This window comes from Papaver somniferum, chromosome 6 (assembly GCF_003573695.1).
Source record: "Papaver somniferum cultivar HN1 chromosome 6, ASM357369v1, whole genome shotgun sequence".
NCBI classification, from domain to species: Eukaryota; Viridiplantae; Streptophyta; class Magnoliopsida; order Ranunculales; family Papaveraceae; genus Papaver; species Papaver somniferum.
In genome coordinates, this window is record NC_039363.1 from 2,718,511 (window position 1) to 2,730,759 (window position 12,249).

Consider the following 12,249-nt stretch of genomic DNA (forward strand, 5'->3'; position numbering starts at 1 on the left):
AAAAAAAAAAAAAAAAAAAAAAAAAAAGACTAGACCAATTAGACCAATCGGAATAAATATTAACACTTGGATAGAAATATGTGTGTGTTCTCCCTGTCTCCGTCGCCTAAACAAGCGTGGAATGCAGGACCCGTGGGAACTATCGTGTAATCTGCTGACAAGAAGCATGCGCTTGGATCAAAATATCTATTCATGCCGTTAAAAAAAAAAGGTTATTGTTCTATGTATTCAACCGCTGGTTCCCTTGTATATGCCAGTTTGTTGATCTAGATTTAGGTTATCGGCCGCTGGTTCCCTTGTATATGCCAGCAGTGTTGATATTAGTCAGACCAGTATCTCAGTCCATTAGGATAGGTTCATTTTGGAAGTGGCCTTCAGACAGATATGTGAAACATCGATCATTTGGTCAACATCAAAACCATCTACATTTTTCTATTTTTTCATCTTCTTAATCTATTCATATGATTAGTTTGACTCCGAATATGATGTCCATAGTGCAACTATCTGAGTAGAGCTCTGTCACTTATATATGAATTTTAGTATACTTGAGTGCAAACTCGTGTACAACAATTGGAATTTCGCATCAGGGTACTTCCTCTTGTAGTCAATAAGTATGCCAACCAAGGAGGTTCTTTAGTGCCTTCCAAGGTTCGTTGTAGATAGTTAGGGTCTGGAGTATAAAGGTTTTGTGGGTATATCTCTAGTAAGCCCTCCCGAGACTATAACTCGGACACTAGGTCCACCAAGGGGTTTAAAGGCTTATTGCATACACTAAATGCAATCGACGATGCTTGCGACAGTGAGTTAGGATTTTATTTTGTAGTTTTGATTTGCTCGGGACTAGCAAATAATAAGTTTGGGGGTATTTGATAGACGCATTTATGTGTCTAATTTGTCCTAATTGTATATATTGTTAGTGCTCGATTTTGTACTTATTTGGTTATTTTATGTCTTTGTAGGTGTTTTTGGAGAAACAAGCTTTTGCGGCGAAATTGGCTCAAAATGTGGCATTTGAACCTCCGTAGATAACGTACCAGAAGCACCCAGAAGTATGTTGGAAGCACCCCAGAAATACCCCGGAGGAACCCTGAAAAAGTGTTGAAAATATCCCAGAAAAATTACTAAAGGCACCCAAGGGGCGAGTGTTATTCGGACTCTCACTATGGATAAGGGGTAGCCCATTTCCAGGCAGCTGCTAAAGGGACACCAGAACTGGATAGGGGGAGGTCATCTTTCCAAATTCAATTTCAAATTTGGCGAGAAATTTTTCTTCTCATTTGCGGAGCTCTTTGTTCGAATTTTGGAAGAGTTTCACGAGGATTCAATTGCGGATTTTGTTTGGCCTGGTCCTGTTAGGACTAACCAGATTTAATAGGCCCACCAGATTCGATTAAATAGGGCCATATCTTCAGTTATAAGGAAACATGGGAGAAGAAATATTATCGGGATTTTTGAGAATACATGAAGGATTAGGAAAGTATTTTATGCGAGATTTGAATGTATTTGGTATGGATTTAGTCTCAAGCGAGTGTACGAGAGTTATCATAACTCGGAAGACGCGTGCAGAGAAAGTCAGAGAGAATTATTCTCGAAACTTGGCATCAAAGAAATAAACTATTCTTGGGAAGATTTAAAGGAGTTTTAATCGTCTTGTGGTGTATAACTAAGAGGACAAAGGTCACAGGAGGGTTTGGAGTCTTTGGGGGAGTTTAGAAGCCAGAACGTAGAGAAATCGGGAGCGCAGGAAGGTTGTAGGAAAGTTACTTCTGCTGCTGAAGAGCCGAAGAACAAGCGTTGCGAAGAAGAACATCGTCTCAAATTCATAAATGGTTGAAGAACAAACGTTGCAGAGAAGAACAACGTCGCAAATTTTGAATGACATGAGGAGCTAAACCCCAACACTGGGATGACGGAGGAAGCCCTATTTCACGCATGTGGTAATTCTAATATTTCTTTTATGACTATTTGCATTGATTTTTAATCGATTTATGATTTTTATTGAATGGGTGTGATTTCGTTTGATGATGTATGCTTGGTCTATGTATTTTTGATACATCATTCTTTTGATTTACAGTCATTTCTTTTCAAAAATCTACTTTTGGCAAAGAACAGAGTCTATAATTGTTATCTTTGGAGCTATAAATGTCTAGAATTATTATTTGAATCACATGAATGGAATTTGGTGGAATCCTGAGTCTCAGTACCACTCAATACTGTGACAACTTTATTGTATATATTTTATTAAGTCTAAAATCGAATCTTACAAGTCCGAGCAACGAAATTTTACTTACCACATTAAAATATCACATCATTAAGACCTGGAATAGAAACTTTGTTCAATCTCAGGAGAAGGACAATGGAAAGTATACGAGGACTAGTAACGATATGGATGACGGTGTGTAGTGAACTCGGTGGAAGAGTTGATGAAAATAATTCCATACTAGACTTTGTGAATGCATTGTTTCCGACAGACCTATTGTATACCCATATATTCATAATCCGGAACTCGTTGACAATGAATGAATTAAGGGAATACCAGGAGGAATATGTGTCGTTGGAGGAAAAGAAGAGACATGTAAGTGAAACACCTTCTATTCCAGCGAAGGAAGGGATCTCAAGATTATTACCTCAGACCGTACATACAGTGGAAAATGATCCAAGTCCAGAAAAGAAAGAAGTATCAACTCCATTACCATCCAGACTCGTAGCCGTATCGAGAGGAGATCAGGAGTGGATTGACCAACATAGATACGAAGAGTCATGGTGAAGAAATTATGAACCGCGAGGTTATAATTGAGGGTATCAACCGGGAGGTAACCAAGGACCGAGGTTCGGAGAGCGGAGACCTAATGGACCGATCTTTGAAGACGTGAATCTCTCTAAGTTAAATACAACAGTAGAAAAGATCTGGGAAGCAATCATATTGACGGAGGAAATTCCGCCACCGCCAAAATTGGGAAGGGAACCCCCCCAGGTGTAAGGAGTAATGAATTCTGTAGTTATCATCATTTTCACGGTCACAACACGGAAGACTGTCGAAATATCCGGAGGATCATACTTCGCATGATAGAACAGGGGAAACTTGCGCATTTTTTGGAAAGATATGTGACACCACCGCCTCCTCCGCCGTGAGATAACCAGCAAGTATATCGGATTGGGATAGAGAGAGGAGCTCAAAAATTGAATTATAACTCGATAATACACTCAGCTAAGAGCATCCAAGACTTCTATGACAACGTCCTAAAGAGAGTGCATAAAAGGGATCTTGAGGGTAACAAAATTTTCGACGTGGTGAAGAATGAACCACTAAAAGGATGGCAGAAAAGAAAGATAATATTTTCAGCAAAAGATGCATCCGAGGGAGGAGCTTCTCACACTGACCCGCTAGTTGTGACCCTGAGCTTCGACAAATACTCGAGATGGGAGGAGGATAGTGATACAAAATAAAAATGTGGGCGACAGATAGGATATTAATAGACACGGGAAATTCAGTTGATATTCTATTTTATCATGCATTCAATACTATGGGGTATAAAGATTCAGATTTGGTTCCCTCCACATATAATATATATGGATTCAACGGGGTAGCATCAAAGCCGAAAAGGAGAATTGACTGTTAAAATCTTTGTGGGAGAGCTAGAGACGAAGGTCACCGTATGTGTGATAGACGTGGACTCTCCATACAATGCGATTATTGGTAGATCATGGATTCATGGCATAAAAGGGGTAGCAACTACTTATCATCAGGCAATCTGGTTTACTATGCCCAACGGGATAGGCGAAGTTCGGGGAGATCTAAGGGATGCTAGAGAATGTAAACAAAAAAATGTGCACAATTATGAAGAGAAATTCAACAAGCGGGTGGAACAAAATAAGAAAGCAAGTGAAGAAAAAAGGGCAGAGAGATTGATGGTAAATGTCATCGAAATAGGAGAAGAAACAACAACGTGTTGGGGAAAAGGAAGAAGATACAAAGGAGAAGGATCAAGTATTGGGCTCAGAGAAGCCAAGCAAAGTTGAAATGCCAGGAGGAAAAACTAAGAAGGGAAGGATAATGGCGGAGGAGGAAGAAATAGCACCGAACGAGAAAGAAACCCCCATACTTAAGAAGCGGTAAGCCCCGCAAGCTATAGTGAAGACCACAGCCGCTAAACGTAAAGGGGTTTCAACATCAGAGACTGAAAATGTTACTGGAGAAAAGGAAGTCCGAAGTATGGGAAAAGAGCTAAAAGACAATCACGAGGACGACGAGGAAATGCGAAGGCTAAGGGAAGAACTCTATCAAGAGAGCAAGAGAAAGGAAGGCATAATAAGGGAACTCATAAGATTAGAGAGGGAGAACGGGAAGCTTGCAATTATAAACAGCCGTCTAAAAGAAAGACAAGTAGAATTTGTCTCCCAAAGGAAGAATGTCGCAACCGACGAGCATCAAGAATGTCAGAAAAGAAGAATTGGGCGAGAAGAGCAAAGTGAAAGGTAGGACTTGATAAGAGCAATAGAAAACAGTCGAAGGGAGTTTAGAGAGAGGAAATACCAGGTACATCAATTAAGAATGAACAGCGAGAAAAAATAGGCGATTGAAAGTCAAGTACACAGGAAGACACAAGAATTGAAAGTAAAGCCGGAAGTGGTAAATAAATGTGCGAGACACGAATCATATCCATCAGATATTACGGCACTTTTCTCTTTAAAGCAAAGGCCACATGATAGCTTGCGAAGTATTGTTAAGAGATGCGAAACGGTATGCGAGAAACTAAAAGGGAGATTGCCGGAAGAAGAGTTAGTGATCATTTGTTTATGCAGTATCGACCGAGCAACCTTTGTTCGCAATGCGGTTTAAAATTAGAAACCAGATAAGGATGGGAGAATTGAGGAAATATCTGTTGGAACGCATTCAGAGGGAGGAATAAAACCGTTAATAGAGGGACAAGGATTTTGGAAAATTTTTATTTAAAATATTTTAATGTACCTGAATTAAGAAAATAGAAAAGGTTATGTTTGATATTGTGATTCAAAGATGGAGAGTTATAACGAGTCAAAATAATCAGTTTAGCATTTATCGAAATAAGACCTCACAATTTTGCAAAGTAAAAAGTTTCCAGGAAAACATAAAACCTTCGCCTAGGAAGGCTGGAAATCCACGGCATACACCCTAATTCGCATGAAAGTACAAGAGGCAAAACCTAACGCATCTCGTGAACAACTCTCAGAAATACGAGATAGGGACAATAATAAGACCTACCCTCCGAGAGTCCCTTTTATGATGGTCTTCGGTAAGGGGTGCAGAAATATGATCAGGGCGCCGACGTATTTGGTTGAGCTGCGGGTGCCTGGTGCGTCTGGAGCGTTACCAGCCATGTCCGTTTGGAAAGTCCTTGCTAGATGCACTCGATCCCGAAAAAACCCCATCTAGGGTGTTACTTCGTAACCACAAACCATATTGGCGAAGGGGATAAGGGGTCACGAGAACAACTGAATGTTGTAATAACTGGATGGGAGAATACCAACATGCATGTTAGGGTTAACCTCCTTGAAGGGGCAATCAGGGGGAACATAAAGGGATGGCACCCTCCGTATTAGGGAGCTGTGTGACCAAAAAGACGTCAGTCATGGGACTGACCTTCATGGGAAGGGACAGGCCCATCGCGTTGTCGCGAGATATGGAACAAACATATTATAAGGCGAGGTAGATGGATCGTTGTTCGCCAGAATAACGAGCGTATGATATCTCGCCGAAATAAGACCCTTTATGATAGGATGAGGCGCAATAATACCTTACTTAGGAGGCGAAATAAGACCTCGTATAAGAAGAGTAACAAGAAATTCATGGAAATAAACTCCATGGATAAGTAACAAAGTTGAAAGGGAGTGGTAGTTTATTAAAACGCAACCCCATTGAGCCTCATTCAATATGAGAAAGAGGTAAACACGTATTAAAGTGTATATTTTATGAAATGTAGTTATACAAACACCGAACACCGTTAAAGATGTGAGAGGGACATAAGCAAAGGCAAGATAAGGCAAAGGCAATGGTATAAAAGCTAAAATAACAGAAGCAACACTGGAGATATGAGCAGGATGATGAAGAGGAATTATGAGACGGGAAGATCAGAGGATTGAAACCTCTCCTCGGAAACACCAAAAGAATAAGAGACAAATATATACTTTAAAGATTGTTATTCTTTTGCTTTTCCCTTGGCAAGTATATACTCTGAGAAATTTAGAAAGATAAACATGAGGAAATAACAATGAAGGTACATGCAACAGTACAGAGATTATCCAAACGAGAAAGTAGAAATATATAGCAAAATCAAAATGATGCCCCCCAATCTTGGGAGCGCCCAGATAAGTAAGGTTGTCTTGAGAAAATAAGGGGATCGTTTTAGAAATAACTAAGAAAGAAAACATGGGATTAAGATTGTTGTTGAAGAGAAAGACCCTCAGTAACTATTATCTCATCTCCATCCTCACCGGACTTAGCATCGACCCTAGTAGGGGAATCCTCGGGGTGTTCAGAGGGTTGTTCATTGGCATCCTCCACTATAGGATCATCTTCGCCCACAATAGTTTCCTCACAATCAGAATGCTGCTCGTCATCGGAAAACACTTCAAGAGGAAATAGGGGATGTGGAATGCCATGCTGGTCGAGGTGACCAGTGTGAATGGAAACGAGGTAATCTTGAGTATTCTTCCGAGCCATCTTTGCAAGCCGAGTTGAGCTAGCCACCATATCGTCGAAGTCGTCTTGGACAGCCTGAACTTCGGTTAACAAACGAGTAACTTCCTTGCGAGAGTCATCCCTTTCTTTAGAAAGGCAGAGGATTTGATTCCTATAGCTTCCCTCGGCAGCTGAAAAGAAATTATGTATCAGAAACAGGAACATAATACAATTAACAATCATATACAACACCTAAACTTCCAAAATCGACTTTTGGAGATGGTGGTTTTTCAGGGTTTCCTGGATATCCGTGCACAAATGATCTAGCCCAGAAACTTCCAAAATCGACTTTTGGAGTTGCTCGTATAGTTCGTGATACGAACCACTTTGCTTTTCGCCATGATCGGATTCCGGGATGTCCTTGTTGGATTGAGTGACAAGGATACCCTTGCCTTTTCTAGAAGGGATCGACTTGATCCGAGAAGAAGGTTTAGTAGGTTCTGAACGAGAGGAATCGTCCACTTGTGTTTGAAGGAATGCTACCTTCTTCTTCAGACAATCTATCTCTTCCTTCAAACCAGTAACCTCGTTACGAGAGTTGCGAAGGTCAAGCACAACTCGTTTTTTCACTTTCACTACACGATCTTTATCCTCTTCTAATTTCTTGATCTGGGACAAGGATGAGAGATGAAGGTTCCTCGAGCTAGTGAGAGAATTTTTGATGCGTTTAAATTCGTATTTAAGATGATGGTTCTCCTCGTGAAGATGCGAATTCAATTCTTCGTTTCGAGAGCAATCAAGCGACAAACGGTCTATTTTTGAGTATAAAGTTTCTATCTTTTCATTCAGAATCTCGATCTCAGTGACATGACAATCAAATTGGGAAGACAGATTCACAACCTCGGTGCGCATTTCCTCGAGCAAAGAAGGTGCTTCGGAAGCATACATTTGATACTTCGTGCATCGAGATTGATGAGATGTAAAATGAGAAAATAAAAAAGGACGAAGGCAATATAATAAAGTGGAGTTACAGAGGCGCAAACTTACTGCGATATTTGTCCACCTTCTTCTCCTGTTTGGCAGAATACGCTTTCTCATCCTCAGGTTCCTTAGTCAGAGCCTCGATTGTAGCAAAATCCTTCTTCATTTTATCGCGAGTAAGACGAGTTTCGATTATACTCTCCATGTGACGGTTAACCTCCTACCAACAAAAATAAGGATTTGATTAATATACCATAACCAAAAAAGGGGAATAGATAAACGAAAGAAGCGAAAGAGCACCTGACTCATTAAGGCAGAATGTTGTTGACGGGTTAAATTCATGGAAGCGTGCAACAAGGTAGACGCGTCTCGAGTAAGGAAATCAGCAGCGCTAAAAAGCGTGTACAGAATTGTCTAGAAACGAGTAATTAGTTTCTAAATCATGGCGATTTAAAAAATCATGCGTACCTAAGAGTGCACAAGAACCGAGCCGGACCGATGGACCGTCCCGGAATCGGTGGAACCGTACCTATTTTTGTACCGAACCGAGGCAGGGGTACAGGTACCGGTCCAAAAAATAGGAACCGAGGCTAGGGAGGTACAAGTACACGGTCCTATCCCAGTCCCGTACCGTCCCGGACTTACTGTACCGAGTAGTGATGGCCCGTTAGATTTAAGGTGACATACATAACATTAGACTGTACCGAGTAGTACGATTTTCTTTTGACAAGGTTTTATGTCTTAAATCAACATTATGAGATAATTTAGATAAATGGGGTATTTGACCGTTTAACACTTCAATTTCTTGAATGAGATGATTATTTTCATGGGTTAGATTATTAATTTGATCAAGTGAGTGTGAATATTGGTTATCTAGTTGATTTAGTTGAGTATGCAATTTCTCATTATTCGCGCGAGTATCTTCAGCAAGAAATTGAAAAGAGTATCTCTCAATGACTCGCTTCTGATTTAAATCTTAATAAAATGCATTTAAAGAATTTGTGTGAGTGAAGAAATGCATCATAGGGTGCGATAGTCGAAACAAGAAAACAAATACCTCCGAGTTCTTTATTACGGTTACGAAGACTCTCAGAATCAAGATTTTCAACTTGAAGTTCTGCTTTCAGCCTATTGATTTTCTTTTCCAAAGCAACATTTTGTTGTGAAAGCTCCAGTTGAGCAGCTGGATTCAAAACGCCTTTCGGCTAGAATCATTCGACGATGAGACTCCTAAAGAAGAATGAAGATAAAAGATAAGAATCAAATATATTTTCTCAATTATAGATAAGAACAAATGTATGAAAGAAACTTACCAATACATCTAAAGAAGTATGGAAACTGGGGTTAATCTGACAATGGATTTCCTCCCTTGTAGCTTTATCGGAAGGAAATTCGCATAAGAGTTTACTCAAGGCAGAGAAAATGCGAAGTTTGTGGGGGTCATCAATGGAGGATTTAGCATAACTGATAATCTCAGAAAGGGTTTGAGAAGCAAACTTAACACTCTCCATGGCTTTCTTGTTATGGGAAATAGAGTTTAATAGAAAAGAAGAAGGGGTAGAAAAAGAAGGGGAAAGAGTAATGATATTTTTAGGAGCAGAACTTTAATCAGCATCATTTAGTCCTAAATCAATATTTATGAATGCAGAGCTTTGTTTCGCATCCAATAAATTCGCAGAGGCAGCAGTAGGAGCGATTGATATTTCTTGGACTATTTCAGGAAAAATTTCGGCGAAAGTAACAAAGGCATTTGCGTCATGGGTAATACTCGCAGAGGCATTCGCATCAGTAGAAAATTCATTCGCTTGAACTGTTGTTATAGGAGCTACGTCTGCGACAGCAAAATCAAGAATGGAGAGGTCTGATTTAAGGACAGTGGGCTTGCGAACTTTCTTAGGTTTGGATCCTTTGCACCACCCATCTCAAAATCGTAAACCTGCGAAAAAGAAGATAAGCAATAGAGGCAATAATATTTTTTTAATAAGAATTAAATATTTCTTACTTCTCTGTTTTGCGAAACTTTCCTTTTATGAGATTCCTTAGGCTTATCATCTAAAGAAGATTTTGGCTGTTGAGGGGTTATCCTAAGGGCACCTAAAGATGGATTTTTCCTGAAATAAGTATGGGAATTTATCAAAAAGATGACAGTTATAATCAATAATCATGATAATCAGAAAACAAAAGGTTAATTTTAAAAAGGGAAACAAACTTTGTGTTGGAATCCATGAAAGCAGAAGAAAGATGAAACAAGCTATGCAGCAATAACAATGGAAGTAGCAGGAATGGAACAACAACAGCAGCGGAAAGAAGACAATAGAAGAAAGAAGACGAAGATCGTAAAGATGAAAAGAAAAAAAGAAAAAGATTACTTTTCTTCGAAATGGTTAATAAATAGATAAGAGAAGCAACCGATTACAGGCGGTTCGAGCTGGTAAAAAGGAGAAAAATCAACACGTGTAGATAAATGAACTGGAATTCCGGAAGACTGTCAGGCAAAGTAAAATGTGAAAAGATAAACATCTGCGATATTCTAAGATGAAGGTTTCTCATATCGCTCACCTTTTAGAGTAAGCGAAATGAGAAGAGGCAAAATGTAGGAGTGGAATATCGCACATATCATTAGCTATGCGAAATGAAGATCATCTAACGGAAGCAAAGACAATCGCACATAGAAAAGTTGGGATGACATATTCAATGATGTCAGCAAAGTCACGAGTAAAGTGTGATGATCTATGCGAGGTATAAACTGTGCGAGATTGAACGAATGTAACGCACAGGGATTTCGAAAATAGTGGATCTCTTAGCTGTCATCCATTATTTAGGACCCTATATAAAGAGAGAAGATTATTACGAAGAGAAAAAATCCTTTTGGTAGGTGTTAGACAAGAAATTAAGAGAGAGTTTATTTGGAGAGTAAGTAAAGCCATTGTGTAATCTTATAACCAAATATAGAGTTTGATAACTAATAAAGAATTCGTTATGATTACTTGACATCTTGTCTTAGTAATTGGGATGTAGAAAATTTTTAAATTACATGACCTACAGCTATGTAGTTACCATTTATGATATCATTTTTCAGAAAGAAAAAAAAACTTGCTTTGCTGTGGCCCTGTGGGATTGAGTACTTATTTCATTTTGAAAGTACTTCTCAGTTATCATTTGTCGAGTTTATTTTTGTTGTACCTTTGCAATATACGGGTTCTCATTGCTTACTTGTTTCATATCCTGCATCCGCTTTCCTCCAGTCCTCTTCAGCAATATTTTGTTGTGAAAGATATGGATGTGGGGTTGACAGGAGCAGTGACTGGAGCGCTGATTGCACCTTCGGTGAATACTGTTGAGGAATGTGGGATTCAAGCAATTGTGAACCAAATCGGTTACTGCATTTATTACAAGGAGAACATTTCTTGTAATAAGTATTGTTGAGAACCGGCTTCGTACCATGAGAACTTGTCAATGAAGCCTAAGCTTTCGAGCAGTTCAGGAAATAAAATTCCCGCAACTGCTAGCATTGCCCATCTACCGTGGATTAGTTCGGCTTGTGCATTCCACTTGAGTGTCTCTGCATCAGAACCTAGTCCAAATGGTCGAATCCAAAATCCCCTGGCAGACTACATAATTATACCGAAATGAGTGCCATGCCAATGTAACCTTATAGGCACCTTCATAACACAATTATGTCATATATATCTAGACCGAGACCCGTGGTAACGTTTAAGAAGCGTTCAAAAGATAATATCCTATAACAAAATTAACTTGGTCTCCTTCTAAGATTTTTATTTTTATTTTTTAATTCGAAAAATAGGTAAATATATAGTCGAAAGTAAGTACCTTCCATCAAGCCACTGAGGTGGTGAAGTACCAGGAAACCATACGGGTCTATCAGGAGGAAGTGGTTCACAAACACTTGATGCAGCTTTTCCTGCAGCCACTCTATGTTTATCTGTTCTTAGCTTCCTACATGTTTGCAAACCTATCACATTCCAGCTTTTCTGTGGTAATTCCCTGTTTGCAACCCAAAGAAAATGCGCTTCATTCCCTTACCGGAAGAAAATTTTCAGAATGTTAACAGGAAATTCAATTCACAAGTGTGTCCGTACTGACCTTGGAGAAAGGCTTGGCAATGCAGTCGAAGCAATGGAGAGAGCCATTAAAACTTAGATAGATTTTTTAGAAGTAGGGAACTTTGTCCCTCTAAAAATCCTTTACCTTCAAAATTGAAACTAAAAAAAAAAAAAAATCCCACAAATGGCTTATCCAAACATAGACCATGTAGTCATGATGAATCTACTTGGCAACATAAAGAAGCCAACATGTGATGATAAGGGAAATTAAAGTGATAAAATGGAAACCACACATCACTGGTGCGGTAAAAAGGATAAATACAAGCAGATGTAGTACTTGCTCATTTGCTGCTAAAATACATTGGATGCTTAGTTGGTTCAATTGAATTATTGCACCACCTGACAAACAACCACTGTAAAGGGATCTAAAGGGAAACACTCCTGTTGTTGTAGAGACTAACATATATGCGTGGGATGATAAGGGAAATTAGAGCCATAAAACTGCAACAACACATCACTGGTGCAGTTTAAATACGAGGAGATGAT

General features: G+C 39.3%; 1 protein-coding gene across 5 annotated transcripts; it reads right to left on the reverse strand.

The window, feature by feature from the left end:
• Positions 1-6,275: 6,275 nt before the first annotated feature.
• Positions 6,276-11,853, reverse strand: LOC113286668. Of its 5 annotated transcripts, none has more exons than XR_003329397.1 (8): positions 11,744-11,853; positions 11,471-11,644; positions 11,081-11,250; positions 10,853-10,973; positions 8,953-9,575; positions 7,940-8,869; positions 7,706-7,859; positions 6,276-6,849 (listed from the first exon to the last, which is right to left on the reverse strand). XR_003329397.1 is itself a non-coding variant. In XM_026535244.1 (8 exons), exons 6-8 carry the CDS (start codon positions 7,979-7,981, stop codon positions 6,413-6,415), a joined length of 633 nt encoding a protein of 210 aa, XP_026391029.1. In that variant the 5' UTR covers positions 7,982-8,053; positions 8,697-8,869; positions 8,953-9,750; positions 10,853-11,250; positions 11,471-11,644; positions 11,744-11,853; the 3' UTR covers positions 6,276-6,412. The 5 variants fall into 5 exon arrangements, 2 of the variants coding, with proteins under 2 accessions (XP_026391029.1, XP_026391028.1); XM_026535244.1 differs by having other exon boundaries at positions 7,940-8,053; positions 8,697-8,869; positions 8,953-9,750; positions 10,853-11,250; XR_003329396.1 differs by having other exon boundaries at positions 10,853-11,250.
• Positions 11,854-12,249: the final 396 nt, after the last annotated feature.